This window comes from Garra rufa, chromosome 10 (assembly GCF_049309525.1).
Source record: "Garra rufa chromosome 10, GarRuf1.0, whole genome shotgun sequence".
Classification (NCBI taxonomy): domain Eukaryota; kingdom Metazoa; phylum Chordata; class Actinopteri; order Cypriniformes; family Cyprinidae; genus Garra; species Garra rufa.
Window position 1 is genome coordinate 8101491 of NC_133370.1, and position 24136 is coordinate 8125626.

General features: G+C 36.4%; 1 protein-coding gene across 1 annotated transcript; it reads left to right on the top strand.

The window, feature by feature from the left end:
• Positions 1-376: 376 nt before the first annotated feature.
• On the top strand, positions 377-23689 carry LOC141343723 (zinc finger CCHC domain-containing protein 2-like). The gene is made up of 14 exons (XM_073848357.1): positions 377-1259; positions 5200-5308; positions 5402-5472; positions 12997-13068; positions 14118-14218; positions 14861-14955; positions 15093-15176; positions 15270-15306; positions 16193-16277; positions 16719-16786; positions 16961-17052; positions 17173-17265; positions 18799-19854; positions 22183-23689. The coding sequence occupies exons 1-14, from the start codon at positions 696-698 to the stop codon at positions 22242-22244; spliced, it is 2589 nt and encodes an 862-aa protein (XP_073704458.1). The 5' UTR covers positions 377-695; the 3' UTR covers positions 22245-23689.
• The last annotated feature ends 447 nt before the right edge of the window (positions 23690-24136 follow it).

Sequence of the window (24136 nt, forward strand, 5' to 3'; positions counted from 1 at the left end):
GTTTGCTGAGTCTAGTTATTCAAAACAAAACACATGAACGTGATGTAAGTCGAGGTCAATTGAATTATGTATTAATGGGCGTCTCTTATTATGGAACCACTGATCTATAATAGATCAGTGTATGGAACTATGGAACTATATTAATTGGCGGAGGAATTATGTTATTGTGATTATTGTTTTCATAAATAAATGTAATTAAATGAACACTAGTGTCTTGTATCGTATTTCTAGGACAGTCCAAAAAAAATTCTAGAACAGTCGCTTTATTAAAAGCACAGTGTCACTCGAGTGTAAAACTATAGCACAGTTAAACCCTCTACATATATTGAATTAGTTATGCTATTATTTCATCGTATTTTATTAAATTCATAATTAATGTACTCAATTATTTTTATATTTGTTATATTTAGTCAGTCAATAAAATGATATTTCTATTTCGAGATGGTGAGTTTAGGACCCTGCGACCCATTTGATGAGTGGGTGGAGTCACAGATGATTGACAGGATATTCTGGAGGCACGGCAGGCGAGTAATCTGGCAAACTGACCACAGCCACACCGTCAGACTACAGACAGCTAATTTTTAACGAAATTCCGCCCCAAATCGGGAATTTCATCGCGTTTTGATGCCGAGATATTGGCCGGAAAGTAGCATCCATGGACTTCCATCTCTGATGTTCGTGTTTGAGAGCTGATAATGATGAAGATGAAGCTGCGAGCGGCGGGAGGCGAAAATCACCGATGCGACTTGAATTCCGTTAACGGATCCGATCGGGAGAGCGGCACCGGAGCGGCTCAGCTCGATAAGGAGGCGGTGTTCGAGTGGTTCGGCTTACAGCTGAACCCGTCCGGACGCGTGGAGCTGCTTTGCGGGCTGCTGCATATGTGTCAGCCACTGGAGCTACGCTTCCTCGGCGCCTGTCTGGAGGATCTGGCCCGGAGAGATTTCACCGTCCTGCGGGACTATGAGATCCGGGCCAACTGCCCCGCTGATCTGGAGGGGCTGGTGGACGTAAGCGACCCTGTCGTGCTGTCCAAACTGCTCGTTTATTTGTCTTTGCTCGGATCCAAGAGCAGGGAGTGTGCTGGGATTCTCTTCAGGACGTTGAGTCGAATGGACGCCGGGATGTGCGGGGCTCTACCGGAGCCGGAGACTGTGGATCAACTGCGGCTGCTCTTTACGATGGGATCGTTACATCCGGCGTTCAGTTTCTATCAGCGGGAAGAGCTGCGAGCGCAGTTGGACAGACTCCAAAGATGGGTGTGTTATATTTACTTTAAAATCACTGATATTACACTAACAAAAATGGCAAAAAATACCATAGTAATTTCATGTTTTTGCCATATTAATATGGCAATACTATTGTATTTTTGGGAGTACCACCCTTACAGAAAAGTCCTGTGACACTACCATGGTACAATTATGGTATCAGATGGTAAATCTTGGTATTTGCATGGTGCTCCAGGAAATATAAACTGCCATGTTTTTTGGGAAATTTGCAATGGTACCTTTTATGTATTGTAAATGACCAAAAGGACCATGGTATTACCATGGTTTTTCAGGTGTAACGAGTAGCATTAAAAAAAAATATTATTTTTTGAATGTCATATTAATATTGCCTTGTGATTATGGCAATACCATGGTATTCTTGGGAATACTATCTTTATGGAAAAGTCCTGGCAGAGGACCATGGTAAAACCATGGTATTTACATGGCACTCCAGAGAATGTTATGATTCTACTATGGTACATGTCCAAAACATGTTAGTACTGTGGTAACTTTTCATTTATTGGTTAAAGTCACTATTAAAAATTACCAAAAACATAATGTTATTGCCATGGTTTTTCGTAAATGTACTATTATAGTACATGGCATTCTTTGAAATATGTAGAGTAGCATAAAAATGCAATGTTTTTCTAAATAACATATTAATATTGCCATATGAATGGGGCAATATCATGGTATTCTTGGGAATACCATATTTACAGAAAAGTCCTGGCACAGGACCGTGGTTCGATGATGTGGCCGAGATGGTAAAACCATGGTATTTACATGGCACCTCAAGGAATATTATGGTTCTAATATGGTACATTTCCAAAAACATGTTAGTACTATGGTAGCTTTTCATGTATTAGCTAAAGTCACTAATAAAAATGACCAAAACATCATGGTATTGCCATGTTTTTTTGGAAATGTACTATGAAGATGGCAATACCATGTTATTTTTTGAGAATACCACATTTATAGAAAAGTCTGTGGCAGTATCATGGTACAGTGATGGTATCAGATAATATAACCATTGTCTTTTGAGAGATATCAAGATATTGAAAATTGGTATTTACAATAGTGAATATTATGGGTCTACTATGATACATGCTCAATATATGGTACTTTTCATGCATTAGCTAAAGTCACTAATAGAATTGACCAACAGCACAGTGGGATTATCTTTTTATTTCAATGTTTACTATACTAATACAATGGTATTCTTTGAAATTCTTGGAATATCATATAAACACCATGGTAAGCATTCAGTAAGAGCAGAAACCATGCTGGGATTCTGAAGTACCACAGTATTTGAACATATCAAAATACCATGGTGTTACCATGTGATACAATCACATGTGTTTCATGGTACCACCACTTAAACTGACATGAACTGGTAAATGAACATGAATAGCCTCTAGTCCAAAAGGAATGTGTGCTGGATCCCTGTTGGAATTTCTAACATACTTCTGAATCAGTCCGACAGGATTTCTGTTGGACAAATCCTGGATAAGCTGAAATACAAACAATATATTTTAAATCTTATTTAGTTGTTTTTAAAGAGTCACTCATGTTTATAATATCTCTAAATGTCACATACTGAAATAATGTCATACTGTTAGAGAGTAAAAGGAATCACATGGCACTACAGAGGTTTCTGTAAGATTTTCTTCATTCCATTTTATGTCCTACAGATGGATGTTCTTGTCTTGTTGGTAACTTTGATAAAGTTTATACAAAATCCAGTTTGGATTAGTTAAATTGGAAATTCCCTTTAGGATTAGTTCCATAAAACCCAACAGGATTCATTTTAGATTTATTTGAACAATTTATTTACTTTTAACTAGGGACAGCCAGTGGTGTATCAGACATTTGCAGGATTCATATGCTCATGATGATTGGCAGATGTCAATACGTTCAGTCATTTAAAGCGTCCCTTTTAAGCCAGACCCTGACAGGGAAAATCCTGCAAATACTGTACTCAAATATATTCACCACCATTAAATTATGTCAGAAACATAGATCTTATAAAAATGCCACTGACTCAGTTTATATAATTGCATGCCTGGTTATCTATTGTATGTTATATGTGTCAGCAAACCTCTTAATGGGAATATACCATGTCAGATATTCAAACTCTTTAATCTAGCACAACCACATGATGACACATTTGCTTTGCTACATTCATTGGTGTCTTGTAGGCTTGTGGGTTATGTTATGCGCTATCCTCCCTGATCTCTTTTGATCTTTATGTGAATGATTTGATTGTGGGCTTTGCATTTTGTAAATGAGGCCATGTGTGGGATTTTTCGTCGCATGGGACGTCCGCACTCATTAGACCGAATCAGGTCTCCAAAACGACATTCTCTGTCTGTTTATGAATGTCTGTTGTTTGTTGCTGATGTCAATTTGAGAGTGATGTTAATGGTTTAAATGATGGTGATGAGTAGTTGTCAACAAGACGAAACGGGGGATCAGATGGTTCAATTGAATTAATTGACATAGTTTGAATGACTAAATGTGAGTAGCTTTGATTTGGTTTGATTATAAGTGTCACACCTCAAATGCAGTGCTCTGATTTATGCCTCACATTTGGAAAGCGTCCGCTAGGTGAATTTCAGGTTTCTAGATTAGTTGTTTCCTCTCAGATTGGTTTTTGTTTTTTAAAACCGCCAACGAAATGTCTTGCAATTGCATTGTTTTGGCCATTCTGCTGTATGCTTGAGTGGTAAAAACCAATATATATTGTTAGCTTGCTATTAATATACATGCATATCATCTTCTAACCTGCTATGGCATGGTAAAGCAATTTGAGGAGACTAAACTACAATAACAATAAGGCTACGTCTACATTAATCCGGATCAGGGGCGTAGCAACTAGGCACTTTTTTTGACCTAGCACCAATATTTCCGCCCCTGGTCTCTGATTTGTTACTTAGATTTGAGTGAACTAACATTTAGCCAATCACAACGCGAATCTCTTGGGCGTCTGCCATGAGCTTCAAATCTTGTTGCTCTTGTGAACAGAATTTTATACTGTATGAACACCACCTTTGGGTCACATGACCATACTGTCCCCCCTTTTAAATTGGCTGCTACGCCCCTGATCCGGATACATTTGAAAACGGAGTTTTCGTTTTAAAACGCTCTCCGTCCACACTAGCGTTTCCAAGCGTTTTCCAAAAGATTCTCATCCACACTGAAACGTTGAAACGTAAGATTCGCCTTACTGCGCATGCGTAAAGCCTTCAAAATTATACAGAGGTAATAAGTTTTCACGCAATTCTTCTGCCGGGATCATTTACGGAAATATCTCATTCACTGACGCGTCTATGTCGCGCTCACTCATATTTTATCTGACAAGCAGCTGTCGTCATGTTTTGCAGGACAGCAGCTGTGAGAAATTTTTTTTGCCATCATTTTAGGACTGTAATCTGAAGAGTGTACAAGGTAAATCTCTTTAGCAGCAGTGTGACTGTGAATACCACAGGCACAATTACTGCTGTAAACATAGATATCTATTGGTACAATATGCGTCACATGACTAAATATGCGTCATCGTTTTCAAAAGCCTCCATTTTCAGTCCACACTACAAGGCGAAAACGGCGTTTTCAAATTTATCCATTTATTCAAAAAGCTCCGTTTTCCTTGTCAAAAACGCCGTCTCAGTGTGGACGGAAGGCCAAAACAGAGAGAAAAAGATGCGTTTTCAAACGAAAACGTATTAGTGTGGACATGGCCTAAGTGTGAAGACACAAAATCTATCAAATATCTATTGAAAACATCAAATATGCTGTAACTGGCAGTTGTTCTGTTCACAGAAGAAAACCCACTGTAACCTCAGGTTTTTCCATTTTCCTCAGAGTGTCTGATGTGTTGAAAATTGATGTTTACTCACCTTCTTACTAACTTATTTTTCTTTCATTGTCGCAGAGCCAGTTTTCCAGGCCGGGGTTCCTCTGTCCACACCGGGAAAATGACGTAGACTGGACTCTTTGCAGCAACGCCAATCCACACCTCAGCGGCACGTCGCAGAGAGAAGGTATCCCACCTCCGTATATTAAAAAAACCCTTTCAACACAGAAAAAAAGCGAGAGTTTCAGCACTGTAACGATGATGTCCTTTGATGTTGCAGTGGTACACATTGAGAAGATCATTCTGAAGGAGGTTTCTATGGGAGGAGACGGCAGGCAGTACAGTTTTGAGGTAAGTTCAAAAACCCCTCAGAGACGGCAGCATTTCAACACTGACATTTCATCTGAAAGAAGCTTAGAGCTCCAGGATTGTGGGAAATGATTTAGAATGATATGTTCCCAGTTATATGTCATGCTGGTAAGAAAGAGTCTCCTAAGAAAGTAAGATAAGAAATGTTGAGGTATTATAAACAGCCATTTCAAAATCAGTGCTGGTCACAGTAGTATTAAGATATATTCAATATATTTTACACACACACACACACACACACACACACACACACACATATATATTTTAAGTAATTGTGCAGTTAATTTTCATATTGTATTTTTCCGAAGTTTTGAATATTTGTCCTTTCTCCAAATTTTCACTACCGAAATACAATAATAAAAGGGTTATGTTGACCTATTAAGATTCGGCTTACATCTACATTGTACATGTTCTTAAAACTTTCCTTAAAGTTACACACAGACTTTTTGAACACATTTACCTCAAAATGATGGGGCATTTAAATATATTAAGCTTACTAATATTTTAAATATTATTGTGGGTTTCAATAGATAATCGAAGGATCTTAGTAAACGTCTAAAATACTTAAATACTGTGTTTTTTGGTTGTGGGATGGCAGTTTGCACCAAATCTGTATAATGTCCCATACACAAATTTAACATGAAATCAAAATGGACTCCATTTACTTAGTTGTTCTTGGTGTTATCGTGCATGTTATTCCAAAGAAACCCGTCTGGCTCCATTCTGGTATGTTAACACCCACGATTCAGTCAATTCCCGATGGATAAAATCAAGTCCTACACTACATTTTATTGTCCTCATTGAATGTTGTGTTCCACTCGGAAGTACGCACTAAAGTAAGTTTTGACTTTAAAACAATTTGTTTTATTCATGCTCATGTGGCTGGTCGTTAATGTAGAGTAGGCACGGTGTGAATCAATTCACAGTTAATCACAGTTAATGTCTTATTAGAAGCTGTTGTTTCAGATTTGCATGCACGCTTTACATTATTCATGGTGTTTAAAAGGCCTTAAAACGAACGTGCACTCAGCCTCTGTGGTTCCAGACGCGTCCTGAAGGCTGAGCTATGCTCTCGGCTGTGTACATGAGATTTCTGTCTCTCCGGGACAAGTGAGGAAACATGCAAAGCCTGAGCTGTAAACATCCGGTTGTTGATACAGAGTTGACAGCCTCACCAAAGAGGCTTTGGCTCAGCTCACAGTGAGAGTATGGACCAGAGCCAAAACAGTCGGGGAGAGAGAAAGAGAGAGAGAGGCCTGACCGAGAGAAGTGCTTTTCTTTTCCTTTGCCTAATGTATTTTCTAATTTTCAGGGGTGAAAATTACCCTGGAATCCTGCAATACAGTTTTATTACAAGAGCTAGGCCAAGGCATGATAAATATAATTTAAAATGAATTGTAGCATATTAAGCTAAATATGAACTTGACGAAAGCAAGACAATTATCTCACTGTTGTGCAAGTAGCATGTATTGTTTGTTCTGTTCTGCAATTGTCTGACGTCTTCGATAAGTGACAAATGAGTCATATTGGCATTCACAGTTTAAATAAATGTTCCATTTGGTCAACACAAATGCATTCACAACCCATTGTAATTCAATATTGTGACGCATTTCCGAGTGAAACTGTATTTAATAAGAGAAAAATAATAAATAAGAGGGTTTGTAAACGGAAAGTCATTTCAGAGATGGAGCAAGTTATTATATTTTGATTTAAAGATTACAAATATTAATAAAAGACTGCATAATATGACTAGGAACATCATAAAAAATAAGTCAAAAAAGAATCACTGTTTGCTTTTCTGATTGCACATTGAACTTCCTTTTATTATAAAAAAATATCAAGAAAAATGTGATTTCACACATTATGATTGAACAGTTTTAGGATGCTGGAAACGCAGATGCTCTGAGTAATGAAATCCAACATCTTAAACAGAAAATACTTGTCTAGGACTTTTTGTTCAAGTGTTTATTGTGGGAAGATTGAGGGTCTTAAACCATCTAAAATCCATAACTTATGTGTTCTTATCATGTTGATCAACTAGTTTAAGATTTTTTTCATTAAAGCTGTTAGACACTGTAAACTCCTCTTAAAGGAGTAGTTCACTTTCTGAACAAAAATTTACAGATAATGTACTCACCCCCTTGTCATCCAGGATGTTCATGTCTTTCTTTCTTCAGTTGATAAGAAATTATGTTTCTTGAGGAAAACATTTCAGGATTTCTTTCCATATAATGGACTTCAATGGTGCCCCCAAGTTTGAACTTCTATAATTCAGTTTAAATGGAGCTTCAAAGGGCTCTAAATGATCCCAGCCGAGGAAAAAGCGGCCTATCTAGCAAAATGATCGGTCATTTTCTAAACAAACTCACTATTTATGTACTTTCTAACCTCAAATGCTTGTCTTGTCTATGTCTATGTCTGCGTGACCTCTGTTCTTTCTGGTTCAAGACAGTAAGGGTATTTCGAACAATTCCCATCTCATTTTCTTCCCCAACTTCAAAATTGTCCTACAGTACATCAGTGTTGTTTTCGTCAACGATGACGATGACAAAATCATTTCGTTGATGCCACTTTTTTCCATGACGAAAACGAGACGATGACGAGATAAAAATGGCGTGTGTAAGTTTTCGTTGACGAGACGAGAATAGACGAAAATGTTAGTGGGTGGTTCGTCAGACGTTTAAAATGCATGACATTTCTGCTTATTGTGCATGCCAATTAAAACCGAAAAAAGTACCTGCCGCTATGGCAAGCCGTTTTAGCATTAAATGCTCTTTGCCATACTAGTATGGCAAGCCGTTTTAGCATTCCATCCTTGTTTGTCTTTTATGTTTTAAGACATTCCTTCATTATTGTAATATTGGTAAAAAATAGTCGATCCAGAAGCTCACATTCTGAGCTCACACTGAGACTATAGATCTGCTATTTTCAGAACTTATAAGTGACACTACCCAACAGCAAAATACTTACTGACCTACATTAATTTGTTGAAAGACTACTTTTTCCCCTTTTTTTGACTAAAACTGGACTAAAACCTTTTTGACTTTTCGTCGACTAAAATTGGACTAAAACTATCACATATAGAAGTGACTAAAATTTGACTAAAACTAATAACCATTTTAGTCCAAAAGACTAAGACTAAATCTAAGATGGTTGTCAAAAACAACACTGCAGTACATCGCTGCAGAAGTACCAACCCATTGTTTACAAAGTGAACATGCAATAAAGATCAAAAGCCCTTACAAAAAAAGGTATAACAAAGATGTAGGACGCTTTTGAAGTTGAAGAAGAAAACGAGATGGGAGTTTTTGAGGTTAAAAAGTATATAAATTGTCAATTTGTTTAGAAAATGACCGATCACGACTGGGAATGTTTAGCAGCATTTAAAGCTGCATTTAAACTGCATTTTGGAAGTTCAACCTTGAGGGCACCGTTGAAGTGCACTATATGGAGATAATTCTTGAGATGTTTTCCTCAAGAAACATAATTTCATTATGACTGAAGAAAGAAAGACATGAACATCTTGGATTGCAAAGCGGTCAGTAAATTATCTGTAAATGTTTGTTCTGGAAGTAAAACTAATCCTTTAAGACGTCTTTAAACTGATCGCTAGAATCTCTGCTACAGCTGTACTTATTGAGTCTGGCATCTTTAGCCGTTACGTCATGTCTCATTTCGTTTTTTTTTGAGCATTGTATTTTTAGGATGCATGTTCAGTTAAAACTACTTCCACTTTTAAAATGGCTTTGACAATTTCACTATTAATCAGGTCTTGCAAAAGGTCACGCTCAACCGTCTGCCTTAAAGTTACGAACCGGGTGCGAGTGAAAATTGGCTTTGACAAGTAAAGAAAATTTTACTTGGCTGTTGGTTCAGCAATATACAACCATTTTTATACAGTCTAAAAGTTCAGTGTCAAAACTTTTTTAGATTTATCCTGGCACATAAACAGTATTTCTATAACAGCTTGTCTGTTGTGCTGTTACTCAGTTTTCGTAACCTAAAGGTTGTTTGGAGGCTGGGAAGGACACGTATTGAGGACACCCATGAGGACATGATGAGTCTCGCTCTGCTCTCCCCAGGATATATTAAGATAGAAAGCAGTTCTGAGATTTAAGTGTTTGAAACAACAATCACTGTCACTATAGTTATCAGCATAAACGGCATAAATGAATGCTGCTTCACATGATTAAACATGAAATGTTCTCAGTGTGAGCATAAAATCATTAGACGCTGTGATTTGTGCACCATTGTACCTGGTTAGTACGTGGTGTTATTCAATCGAGTCCAATCCATCCTCATCAAAACAAGGAAGAGGAAAGCATTGTGTTCTCGGTCAAATTTGAGCCACTAGCTTTTCTCTGTCCATCTTAAAGTCTTCTATTCCATCTTTATGTGCGTTGCATCCCAATCAGAAATCCCCATGCGTCACTGGAAGACGGACTCTCCACCCTTTCCCAGGCTTACCACTGAACCCTGACCACCTGAGTCTCGCCAAACCCTACGATTAAGACATCAGTATTCACTGGAGGAGCAGACGAAACAGCGTGCCAGCCCTTGTTAAGGCTAAAATATTTACTCAGCGCGATGGGCTACCCTGGTGTTGAAAGAGCCAGTTTGAGGTTACAGATAAACACTTCAACACTTTTTTTGTTGTCTGAGACAGATTGATAGCAGCGATTACAGGCATCATCTTATTAGGTCTTTCAGAGTAGATATCTGCCAGAACTTTCTCAACGGCTGTAATTTATTTGGACCTATATTGTGTAATTCTAGTGAAAACAGACTATAGGAAAAACAGTTTTGCTCTTCTGTAAATCCACAAGAAAATAGCTTTAAGAAACTACCACAGTGTTTGAAGTGAACAAAATGTTTTTTTTATACATTTGAGGTCAAAAATTTACAAACACCTTGCAGCATCTGCAAAATGTTAATTATTTTACCAAAATAAGAGGGATCATACAAAATGCATGTCCACAAGAGAAAATAATAGTACTAATACACTGTTCAAATGTTTACATACACTTGATTCTTAATACTGTTACCTGAATGATCCACAGTTTTTTGTTTTGTTTTTTTGTTTAGTGATTAGTTGTTCATGAGTCCCTTGTGTGACCTGAAATCGTTCAGGTCCCACAAATTATTAGTTTTTTTTTTTTTTTTTTTAGCATTTTTTTTTTTTTTAGCATTTTTGTGTATTTTAAACCTTTCCAATAATAACTGTATGATTTTGAGATCCATCCTTTCACACTGAGAGTTGATTTTGATTATTACATTTTAATGAAAACATTCAAATGGAATCCAGAAAACTAATGGAAAACAGAATTTGTTAAAAATAAAACTGAATTTGAGAGGTAAAAAAGTTTAATTTTAGGGCCTTAGAAATGTAATCTTATCTAACTTAACTATAACGCAACTATAAATTGCTGTTAAATTGTAAGTTCTATCATTTCAATTAATTATACATGTGTTTTTTGATTAATACTAAATTTAACCAATAAAACAGCGTCTATATTCAAACGGTAAATGGAAAAAAAACGGAATTAGAAAAAAATAAAATGGAATTTGAGCCCTATAAAATTGATTTCATAGGGCCCTACCTCCCTTCATAATTCTTCAGCACAACGATTACACCAAATCTCCCATTTATTTTGGCCACTCTTTCCCTTTGTAGACTTTATTCCAGTTTTATGTTTAATTTCTATTAAATAAAAGCCTGTCATTTGCTCCACTCACCACAAAATAAAAACTGTTTAGTTTAAAGCATCTGCTCTGCTCCATACAGAGAGCATTGCAGAGCTGCTGACAGTTTCTTGGCAAAAAACATTCAAGCCAGGTACACTCTTAAAAATAAAGGTGCTTCACGATGGCATAGAAGAACCTTTTTTGCCTAAATGGTTCTATAAAGAACCTTAAACATCTGAAGAACCTTTCTGTTTTACAAAAGGTTCTTTGTTAGATTATAAAAGGGTAAGAAAGAGATGGTTCTTTAAAGAACCTTTGACTGAATGGTTCTTCTATGGCATAGCAGTGAAGAGCCTTTTAAAGCACCTTTTTTTTTTTAAGAGTGTAGTCTGATGTTATCTGACCTTATGCTGCATTGTGGGGGTTTATTTATTTTTACAGATTTTATTTACACAGTATGCTAAGCTTTGTGTATTTTTGTTAAATATTATCTAAGCTAGTTTGTCACTGTACTCTTTGGTTAGTTTGCTTTAATAAATCAGTTTCAAGCATTCATTTTAGTCTTTCATTTCACTTTTCTAGTGAAAGATATAAAGTAAACGAAACCGATCATTCTTTTCTTGTAAAATGTGACACCAAGATGCTAAATCGAAAGCAAAAGAGAAAGCAAAGTTACGGGTAATACCCGTTTTGTTGCATGTTTATATACCGATGTGAACATTTTATCAGAGTGACATCACTAGAGTACACACTAGCTTCTGACATTTTCATAAACTGTGCATGATTATCAAATGCACTTCTGCTTAAATGTATTATTTGACAGTTGATACGCATACTCGTTTAAGTTTAAGATTAACAGCAATGAATCGATCACTGAATAATCAAGAATAGCACTAGTTAGTAATAGTAATAAATGAAGTAATTTTTGCTCACCAAGGCTGCATTTATGTGGTTAAAAAGACAGTAAAGGCAGTAATATTGTGAAATATTATATTATTATAATTTATAACAGTTTCTTTTTCAATATATTTAGTCAAGAAGCATTTCTGATTATTATCAATGTTGAACACAGTTGTGCCGCTTTGTTGGAACTATGGTTAAATTTTTTTAATCAGGATTCTTCAATGAACAAGGTTTAAAGGAATTTATTTTAAAAAAGAAATAATTTGTAAACATTACAAAGGTCTTTTCTAAATGCATAAATGTCACTGACTGTCCTTATTGAATTAAAGTAAAACAATAGACTTCAGTCTGTACTGGTTTAAAAATATGATAGTTATGCATGCATTCTTTACAGTTGACTTTCTTTTCTACAAAATATTTGCATGAGCTAAAGTTGTGGTGAATTAATTTAAACCAAGAGACTCCAGTGGTTGAAATGCTTAAGTGTAAAAAAAAAAAAGTGCAATGACCCAGTTTGGCGAAAAACTGATTCTGGGCGTACGCCCCATGCTGACGTCATTTGTCTTTATTAGGCCTGGTTTAAATATTTCAGGTATGCCTAGATTTCAATGGGAGATTCCATTGGAATATTTTATTTACCTAACACGTCGTAATCTTTGAAAATGAGCTAATAGTCTGAGAGCTCAAATGTTCTTCTCTTGCTGTAATGTCATTTCTGGAACCCAGACTATTGGAATATTTGACTGAGGAGATGTGAAGAAATCCATGTTAAGGCATCTGTGGCAAAAGGACAAGCACAATTATTCATGTCTGAGTGAAATATGATGAGCTCTGGGGAATCCAAGTAAAAGATCTGTTATGCTCAGACCGATGAGAGCAATACTGATCTGTTCTCATTGAGTTTCTCTTCTTTTGCAGGTGAAATGGTCAGACTCCTCATCCACTGCAGTCACCAAAAGTCATCGTGAGTTGGAAGATTTTCTATTAAAGGTGAGCAGAGAGAAGTTGGTCTTCGGTGTGGTATTTGTGTTTGTTTAGTCACGTGAGACTGTGGCACATGCCAGGATGCCCATCAGTTGGGCAATTTGCCACCTGGCCCAACCAGCGAGGGACATTATCCATCTGTTTCTATTTCTATTTTCCTCTCTCTGGCAGTGTTCGTAATAGAACACAAGCCTTCTGCATACTGCACTCTGTGTGCTTTACTGTATCATTTATATACAATATTGATTACATTAAATCTGCTTTTATTTTTTATATTTTCAGTATTCATTGCAGGGTTTATACAAGGTGCTTAAAGGGCTTAAATTTGACTTTTTGAAATGTAATTTTGAATTGTGAATCATTTGATTTAGATCGGAACTTCAGAGCGTATTCACAAACTTTTTGATTCATATCGGGACTTCTAAACACGGATCGCAAATCATTTTATTTTGATTGGAACTTAGGAGTGGGTTTGCGAAGCATTACATGTATTAAATGATTCGCAATCTGTGCTCTGAGTCCTGATCTGAAATGATGGTTTGATCAGAATTTTGGAGCGGGCTCACAAATCATTACGCGTATTAAATGATTTGCAAATGAGTCTTGATCTGCAATGATGGTTTGTGAATCATAATTCAGATCGGGACTTCAGATCGTAAATCCCAAATCATTTGATCAGATCAGAACTTCAGAACGGGTTTGTGAATTTTTTGATTCGGATCGGGACTTCTGAGTTTAATGTTAAATGTGCTTTATTTCTATTTCTGTTTTTGTTCTTAAAGTCGACATCATTGCATACTTTGCATGTGCTTTGCTTTATTTTGCTGTTTTGTTATTAGTATGTTTTTGTCAATTTTTTTTTTTTTTAGAATTCAAAAGATCAGATATTGATCTAAAAGCAGTATCTGTACCAATCCTGTCATTGTAATTTTTTTTTTTTTTTCAAAACAGCCATTATAAACAGCCTTTTTGGCATTTTTATCACCAGCTATAGCTGTACTGAATTTAAACTGCAAAGTGGAAAGTGAGGTAAAACAATCCCTCTGTCTGTCTAGCTTCCTAAGGAGCAGAGTCCTGATGGCTTTGAGAGGGGCATCGTCAGGTTACTCAGTCGTGGAGATCAATGTGAATCCAGAGAACTGGAGAGAAACCTCAGGTGAGTCTCATCTCACTCTTAAGTAGGGTTGAGGAACATTACTTGTAATAGTAATCTTGCATCATTGTGTTACTTAGTCACTTAGGTTCTCTCTATCCCTGAATGCAATGCTACATTTGGCTTGCTTGGGTTTTTGTTCAATTTGATGCACTATTCGCTGTCATTATAATCACGTTATAGTCTTTTCTTGCAACTATGTCATGGGATGAATGCAGTTGTGCTGAAAGCATAAATTTCAGTGCAATTCCTAAATCTGAAATCTCAGTGCTAAACCAAAAACAACATGCATAACTTCTACAACCTATTCAGACCTATTTCCTGACTAGAGATGTTCCAATTTTATATAGCGTTAGACAGATGTTTTTTTTAATTCTTCAGAGATTGAAAGATTTGGATCAAGTCCGTCACTAAATTGTCAAAGGGAATCTGTGTTCAATTCTCTCTTTTTTTTTTTTTCGTTTCTTGTCACATAAAACAAAGTGTCCTTTTCAAGTCCCACAACACATGGCAGAATTTAGGTCAGTAACACTGATGTCAGGACCAGAGGGGATTCTACTTCCTGTAGCGCAGCGTAGATCTGGCCACAGATTGTGAAAATAAAACACCAATGACTGTTTCAATACCTTTAACTTTTCTTTACAGGGAGAAGTTCCTATCTTTATCACAGGATGTCCTTCAGAGATGTGACGTTTCCAGGTTCTTCCTGTCTGATGCGTCTGTACTGCCATGCAGCCACTGTGAGAATCCTTCTGGCTGGCCAATCAGAAAACATTATCAGTTATCAGACTAAGCTTAAAATGACCAAATATCAGCATATTAATAGACTAAGCATGGTTTCTCTGTGTAATACTTGCCCGTCTGCTCATCTCTGCAGGTACCAGTGCACCCGTAGCCAGAATCCATCAGCCTGAACGCGGTTTCTCTGAGGACTGCTCAGAGACTTCCAGCCTTGAGGAGGGTAAGAGAGATACAGACCTGTCAGATCTGCCCTAGAAACACATGCCAACACATATACAAGTGCTAATGCTGTACTGACTTTTCTCTTTTACAGATGGAGAGGCTTACAGCGTCAGAGCTGCGGGACTGAGGTAGACATTTACGGAACAAATTAATATTTTTACTCCAAGGAAGCACCAACAAAAGTGACAGTAAAGACATCTTTTGTTACAAAATGCTTCTATTTAAAATAAATGCTGTTCTTTTCGACTCTCCATTCATCAAAGAATCCTAAAAAATGCATCACTGTTTCCACAAAAAGGAAAAATTTATAAGAAACAAGAAAAAAGTTTCTTGTGCAGCGAATTAGCATATTAGAATGATTTCTGAAGGATCATGTGACTGAAAACTGGATTTTAATATACATTCAAATAGAAAACAGTTATTTCAATTAACTTTTCATAATATTACTGTTTTTACTGTATTTTTGATCAAATAAATGCAATTATATTAGTCAACGTTTGTCAAGTGGATCAGAGTTGTCCTAAGACAAGAACAGGTATTCTTTTTGGTTTTAGGACAAATTTGATTAATTTTGATCCACTTCAAATGTTGACTGCTGTATTTAAAAATCTGGAATCTGATGGTGCAAAAGAAAAAATCGAAATATTGAGAAAATCGCCTTTAAAGTTGTCCAAATTAATTTCTTAGCAATGCATATTACTAATAAAAAAAGAAGCTTTGATATATTATGGTAAGAAAATTTACAAAATATCTTCATTGAACATGATCTTTACTTTAATATCCTTGATGATCATTTTGATCCATACAATGTATTTTTGGCTATTGCTACAAATATACCCATGCTACTTATGACTGATTTTGTGCTCCAGGATCACATATTAAGTGTGGCTTAAGTGTCCAAATACTTGAGGCTGTTGTATGTGATTAATTTTAGGCCTGTCCTGTAGGGATCAGTAGAGTAAACCATGTTTACAGCCTTCTGCTGTCACATAATCTGTCTTCTTCTCCCTGTAGTAATCAGCGCTCTGAATGCCAGAGGAGAGGAAACTGTGAGCACAATGGAGAGAGAGTTTGGAAGAAAGAAACTGAGTTGGAACAGGTGAGGCCGTGAAATTGTTTCTCGCTCTTTGGTATTCTTGGAATGGCATATGACTGATAGTGCTTCTGTAGTATGAATACTGTGCACATGATGTGCAATTTTTAAATGCATACTGTTCATAAAGACATATTTAAATACTGTATGCCACAGTTTAGTGTGTTTGAACCTTACCAAGTTAGTAATGAATGAACTAGAATGTCCTTTCCCATCAAATTTTTTAAATCTTGTTTCACTGTTAGAGGATTTTATACAGAATTGGATTAAAAAAATTGAAAGACAGGATGCCACTTATTGAATTAAACATGCAACCTAATTAATTTAACAACACTAGCATACTATTTCATTGTGTGAACTATTCTGCATACTATTTAAAGAATATACAGTACATTTGGTCATTGTTTTGAGGCATGTTAGACACATTTGCATTCTGTCTCTTTCCAGAGCTGCACCAATGACAGAAGAGTCTTCACGGCTGCGCAGAAGAACAAAGCAAGATCAGTTGGAAAAAGGTACACAAACACCCTGTGTTTAGTTTCTCTCTATACGGGTGCGGACTGAAATGTTGACCTGGTCTTTGTGTCTGAACTGAGACAATATTTTGAAATGCAATAATGCATGCATACTCGCTTGCACTGGGTAGGGCTTATAGTCATGGCTGCTGTACTTCTGCTGTATGCTTTCAGGGATAGAAGCAGACGAGTTACCGGTGTCAAGACTTCTAATGGGATCCAGAAACCCTCTGCAGCACTGATGATCAACCAGGCAGCTTGCAAAGGTCTTTGTCCCAATGGCTAAAAATCAGCAACACAATAATTATTGATATCTGTGCATCTGCAAATACATGCATGTTACATATGAACTACAGCTGTGTTTTCTTCTGTCCTTTGGTTTTTAGACACAGGAAGGGACCGGTATGGGGACACATCATCAGAGAGCTCGAACTCCGTGCCGTCCAGCCCTGTTCACCAGAAGAGCCTGGAGGACCAAGGTGTGTTATTCAGCATGTGACAAAATTATGTAATTTACTCACCTTCATGTTGTTACAAACTCGTACGACTTTGCCATTCTGCTAAATGTCTCTTTTTGTGTTTTACAAAACAAACTAAGTCATGCCTACGCAGAATATAGCTGTTAAATGGCAAGAAAACAATTTATATCAGGTTGCATTTAAATCAAATTTCTTTTAAAATTTCAGTGCAAAAAGTCTTCAAAGGGCTTCTCTGTGCGATCTAACAGCAAAGATTTGATGCTATTTCAACTGTAACTCTTATTTTAGTATTATTTATATATAATATTCTAGTATTTATTTTAGTACTTCAACTGAAACTTATTTTCACTTTGGTGAAAAAAAAGGAAACAAATATAAACACACACACACACACACACATACACACACACACACACACACACACACACACACACTACCAGTCAAAAGTTTTTGGACTGTAAGATTGGACAGAAGAAGTTTCTTCTGCTCACCAACCCTGCATTTATTTGAAAGTAGAGCAAAAACTTTTTTTAAAATTGTGAAATATTTAAAATAACTGTTTTCTATTTGAATACATTTTAAAATGTAATTTATTTCTGTGATTTCGAAGCTGAATTTTTAGCATCATTACTCCAGTCACACGATCCTTCAGAAATGATTCTTATATTCTGATTTGCTGCTTAAAAACATTTATTATTATTAGGTTGAAAACAACAGAGTATAATTTTTTCAGCTTTCTTTGATAAATAGAAAGTTCAGAAGAACAGCATTTATCTCAAATAGAAATCTTTTGTAACATTATAAGTGTCTTTATGATCACTTTTGATCAATGTAAAGCATCCTTGCTAAATAAAAGTATTAATTTCTATAATTCCTTTACCAAAAAAAGTGATACTGACTCCGAGCTTTTGAATTGTATGATGCAACGTTTTGTTTTATTTCAGATAAATCTTTGGATTTATCTATTAATCAAAGAGTGATAAACTTAAAATAAACTGAACTGTTTTAGATATTGATGGTGATGATGATAACAATAATAATACATATTTCTTGAACAGCAAATCAGCATATTAGAATGATTTCTGAAGAATCATGTGACACTAAAGACTGGAGTAATGATGCTGAAAATTCAGCTTTGATCACAGGAATAAAGTACATTTTAAAATATATTCAAATAGAAAACAGTTCATTTAAATAGTAAAAATATTTCAAAAAATGTTATGTTTTTGCTGTACTTGGGATCAAATAAATGCAGGCTTGTTGAGTAGAAGAGACTTCTTTGAAAAGCCTTTGACTGGTAGTGTATATAATTATTAATTAATGTATTTTTTTAACAACTTTTTTGTTTCCTTCTCTTTTTTTTTTTTTTGCTGTTGGGGCAAATGAGAATGCAAAAATTATATTTTGAGAAGTATGATGACTTCCACTTCTGAGAACCACTGAAATGTGAAAAGTCTCCATTGTCACAGTAGTTTAATACCTTTATGATTTATCATATGAAATCTGCATGACGTTTAATGTGTGTCTATTCAGATACAGAGAGTCAGTCTGATAACTCGGCCCAGGAACCAGCTGAAAAGACTCACCTCGCCAAAGGCGTTGGCGGGAAAGCGGTCGCCATGGTGAATCCATTAGTCGCCGAGCCCCAGAATGTTCCGCAGCCGCCTTCGGTGGTAGAGCTAGCGCTGACCGCATGCCTCCCCTACTCCCTGCAGTACAACACCACCACCCAGAGGGACGCCGGGCAGGGTAAGATAACCATCACCATCCCGCTGACCCAAGACCCCGGAGCGTCATCGGCCAGCGCTCACCCACAGCAGCAGCCACCGCTGGGAGCGTTCAGCGTCCTCTCGCCTGCCCATTGTCCTTTGCAGCCCGCCAACACCACCGTGGCCAACAATCCCGTCAAAACAAACGCCAAGGCCTCCATTACTGCCAATGCCCCTTCCAGCTCGAGTTCCTGCATTAGCCAAGTGCCAGGACCTTGCCCGACAACTGTACCAACGCACACCCCAGGGCCGGGGCCCCTGCCGGCCCCCGCGGTCACACACAGCACCGCTCAAAGTGATTCCTTGTCCTACATTAACAGCTCCAGCCTGCCAGTTACGCCACAGGCCAGCGGGACGCAGCAGCAGGGCGGCTGCAATACCTGCGGCTGCCGTGGAACCTGTGGGGGCAACGGCGCCCACCAGACACCAAGCTACTTCCTGCCGCCCCAACCTGCCCGTCAGATGTTCGGGCCGCCGCCACCCCCATTCTTCCATCTCCCTCCGTCTCTATGCAACAGCTTCCCTGCCCAGGGTCACCAGAATAATGGGACGCCGCTGCCCTTCTATGCCCACACCGCCCCTCCAGCGGCGTTCCTCCACGCTCACTCAGATGCTCACATGCTGGCGTCGCAAGCGGGATACAGTCTGCCTCAGATGCCTCCCTTCCGTCGCTTTTATCCACCTGTCTTTCCGCCGGTTGGCATGATGTCTAGCGGAACCAACATGAAGAAGACCAACAATGTGTCCTGCTATAACTGCGGAATGAGCGGACATTACGCTCAAGACTGCAAGCAACCGTCCATCGATGCTGGGCTGACAGGTATGAAGATGCCAGGAATGCTCTACAAGCATGCTACCAGTCAAAAGATTTTGAACAGTAAGATTTATTTATTTTTTTTGTAAAGAGGTCTCTTCTGCTCACCAAGCCTGCATTTATTTGATCCAAAGTACAGCAAAAATTGTACAATTTAAAAATATTTTTTGCTATTTAGAATAACTCTTTTCTATTTGAGTATGTTTTTAAATTACCTTTATTCCTGATTTTAAAGATGAATTTTAGCATCATTACTCTAATCGTCGGTGTCACATGATGCTTCAGAAATCATTCTAATATTCTGATTTGCTGCTTAAATTTTTTTTATTATTATTATGTTGAAAACAGTAGTTTATAAATGATAAATTTATCATAACCTTTGATCAATTTAAAGCATACTTGAGTTACTAAATAAAAGTATTAATTTCTATTAAAAAAATATACTGACTCCAAGCTTTTGAATGGTATAGTGTATAATGTTACAGAAATGAAAAAACGATCAACCGTTTTAAATATTGATTATAATAAAAGTTTCTTTACAGGAAATCTGCATATTAGAATGACTTCTGAAGGATCATGTGACACTGAAGACTGGAGTAATGCTGCTGAAAATTTAGTTTTGATCACAGGAATAAATTACATTTTAAAATATATTCAAATAGAAAACAGTTACTTTAAATAGTAAAAATATTACAAAATTGTACTGCTTTTGCTGTACTTTGGACTTTGTGAGCAGAAGAGACTTGTTTGAAAAACAATAGAAGTCTTACTGAGCAAAAACTTTTGACTGGTAGTGTATGCAAACCCAGATGTGAATTATTTCAGATAATTACAATTTTCTACATTTTACTTTTTATTTTACCTTTGCACATCCCCATTTATCTCATTGTATATTTAAAAAATGTTAAATAAAAAATGTATATGTACTGATTAGAAAAAAAAAAACTATAGGTACAGTAAATGTCTATAGGCACACAGTAGTAGCAGTATTAATAAATAAAAATTAATAATTTAATTTAAAAAATAATTAAGTTTAAGGAACTTTTTTTAATAGGGCTACATTATTTTCTTTGTGTACGAGTCAAAGACAAAAAAGGGTTTAAGCATAAAAACAATATGTGTAACACTGCTTTAAATTGTTTTTGTTTTTCGTGCAAAAAAACAACAATACATATTATAATTTTTCCCTAATTTACAGAATACACCCAGTAAAAATGTAATTCAGTGTAACAATCTTGTCAGGCATATTTACAACAAACAATTAATTTTTGACATATTAAAAGACTAATTACTTTCACCACAAATACTAATTAGTTGTAATTATACACTTTAAAAATTTGCCTCTATCCTAGTTTATTTTTTTTAAAACACAATAAAATGTAATATATATCTCCATTATTATTTTATATATTTTAAACATGTTTGAATTCTTACATAAATATTGTGTTACACTGAATAACAGTGTAACATTATTTCAACCACATTGACATTTTATTCCCCAAAAACGAATTTGAAACCTTAAAAGTAGACACTTTGCTTACATTTAATGTACTTTTTATGGACATTAAATCACTTTTTTACTTTTACTTTTGATGTGGACATCTGAACGTCTTTGATCCATATAACCTTAACGTTACCAAAAAGACATCGGTTTGCAGGAGCAATATGAAAGGAGTAGTCAAAAAATTATAGTATATAACTATAAAACATTTTGACTATATTATAAAACTAAATATCTCGACATTTACTCACCTTATGTCGCTTTTAAAATTTACTTTTTCATCCGTTAAACAAGATTGAGGAATGAGAGGACGGTGATTTTAACGGTCGGTGAACCTTTAAAAATGACATAAAAGTACCATAACAGTAGTTTATGTATATTATCTTGGTTTATTCGAAGTCTTGTGAAGTCATTCGATTATTTTGGAAAGGGAAAAAACGAAATTCAAGTCGTTTTCACTCACATTATATTCCCGCTCATCGGAGACCGTTTGTTTGTGTGCGCGCGCAAATTTTTACCTCAGTCGCAAACGCGGTAAATTTGAATGTATTAAGTAGAATGTAGAAAGATATTTAAATTTTTTTTGGAGGAAATGCCCCGCGCCCACCCTTTGTGACGAACTGAACCAGTCTTATATGCTCTGTTTCATATGCTTACATGTTTTTTGTGTTGCTGTGGCAGAAAAAAGCTCAAGGGGGCGACAAAGTTACATACATTAAAACAGCTTTGAACTTGAGTAGCTTGAAGCATTGGTGCCAGGTACTTGTTTCCAGCCTTATTTTTTAGCCCCATAATGTTAATAGCACTCACATACATAATTCTGTATGTTTCAGGTGGTTTCCGGCTGAAGTACGTTGCCCCAAACTCCTCAGAAGCACTAGATAAAAACGATTGACCGCAAGCAGGGGACCAAAGCCCGGCCAGCCAGCGATTCCAGAGACCCTTGAGATCCGTTCTGCTTGTCCGGAGAGCAAAAAAAGAGCCAAGGACACTGATTGCTTAAACTTAATGGGCTCTCTTAGAAATTTAAATTATCTTAATGTTATAGTTCAAATAGGACGGATTGCTGGAGGATTTTTGTTTTAGGTTCAAAATAGTTTATTGTCGTCAGAAGGATTTTTTTATAGGAGCTGATTGTTCTCATTCGCAGCGTCTGGCGAAGTTAATGAGAAAGTTAAACTTGAGTCCTTTAGTGCAGTATTTTTTTGTTTTCTGACACGGGTGAACCTTTATAGGCTTTTATACACGCTACAAGAGGAAAAAACGTCAAGGACTGAAAAAGAAGAATATTTTGGAAGTTAATTTTGTTATTAAAGATATGCTCGTTCTCGATATAGATAGTGGTTTATAATGATGCTTTTGGTGACATTATACTCTGCTGGTTTGCTCAGTTCTCATTCTGAACGCGATGCACTACAACTGTTGTTCTCCGAAAAATGTGAGCCAGGTGTTTGAAATGCACTGAAATCCAGATCTGCAGTACTGCCTCTCATTTCCACGCTCTGACCACTAGAGAGCAGCTTCACATAGGAGTCCGACAAAGTCATGTTCATCCTAAGCCTAAAGCACTGTTAGAGGAAATGCAAATGTAACTTTGACACAAGATACTCTCTAACCAAGAGTTTCGTTAACATAGGACAACTTTGAGCATTATAATATCTCGCTTGTGTGTTAAATATTTTCTTGCGAATTGTCAAAGAACCAGAGGGCGAACGTTTGTGCCTATTGCCATGCAAGCAGCTGGAAGTGTATTGAAAATAATTTCAAAAGTCTTAATTCTTTGTGTTAAAGTACATATTTAAAATTTCAAAGTTGTATTTTGCGATTTTTGCCAAAGCAGCCCTTTTTTTCCTTTTCTTTTCTTTTTTTTTAAATGGCATGTTTGTATAAAGAAAATAAATTTTATTTTGATATTTTCAAGAGATTCTGATAAAGGGCTCAGAGCCTTTCATGCTTGCCCAGGTGTTTTTAGCACATTTATGGTTAGTAACATGCGGTGGACTAGACCAGTTGCTTTCCACAGCGGTGTGTTGCAGGTTTTTAAATGTGCTTTCTCCTTCGGTTTGGAAAGTCGTTACTAATCTGTAAATAGACTCTAAAGGGAGTTAACTACTCAAGGTTGAAACCTGTCGACTGTATTCGTTACACTTTTTATAGATTTATGAAGCTGTACTGTATGAACGAGGTTTGATATCTGCCTCTGAGTTTACGTTTACTGTATTTCATATGTAAATGTTGAGTAATCTGTACTGAGAGTTCAAATTAATCTGATCACATTTGCTTTTTTTATGGCAAATTGATAATTTCTGTCAAGATATTAGCAATAAATGTAAAAACCCATTTTGTGCTGTTGCTTGTTTTGTTAATGGCTGCCATCAACTGTTTGGTTTCCAACATTCTTCAAAGTATCAGTTTTAGGGGTCAATTTTTTCATTTTTGGGGTGAACTATCCCTTTAACAATTACTGGATGTGACCCTGGACCACAAAACCAGTCATAAGGGTCAATTTTATGAAACTGAGATTTATCATCTTAACGTTAAATAAAGGAGCTGTCCACTGTTTTATGGTTTACTATTTATAACTATTACAACAAATCTGGAATCTAAGGATGCAAAAAAAAAAAAAAAATCTACATATTAAGAAAATTGCCTTCAAAGTTGTCCAAATGAAGTTCTTAGCAATGCATATTATTAATCAAAAATTAAGTTTTGATATATTTACGGAAGAAATTTACAAAATAACTTCATGGAACATGATCTTTACTGAATATCCTAATGATTTTTGGC

Bases quoted from the DNA above. Each gene is read 5' to 3' on its own strand.
- LOC141343723 (XM_073848357.1), top strand. From the start codon at position 696: ATGATGAAGATGAAGCTGCGAGCGGCGGGAGGCGAAAATCACCGATGC. The intron at 1,260-5,199 runs GTGTGTTATATT...TCATTGTCGCAG, and splicing joins TGGACAGACTCCAAAGATGG to AGCCAGTTTTCCAGGCCGGG. The intron at 5,473-12,996 runs GTAAGTTCAAAA...CTTCTTTTGCAG, and splicing joins GCAGGCAGTACAGTTTTGAG to GTGAAATGGTCAGACTCCTC.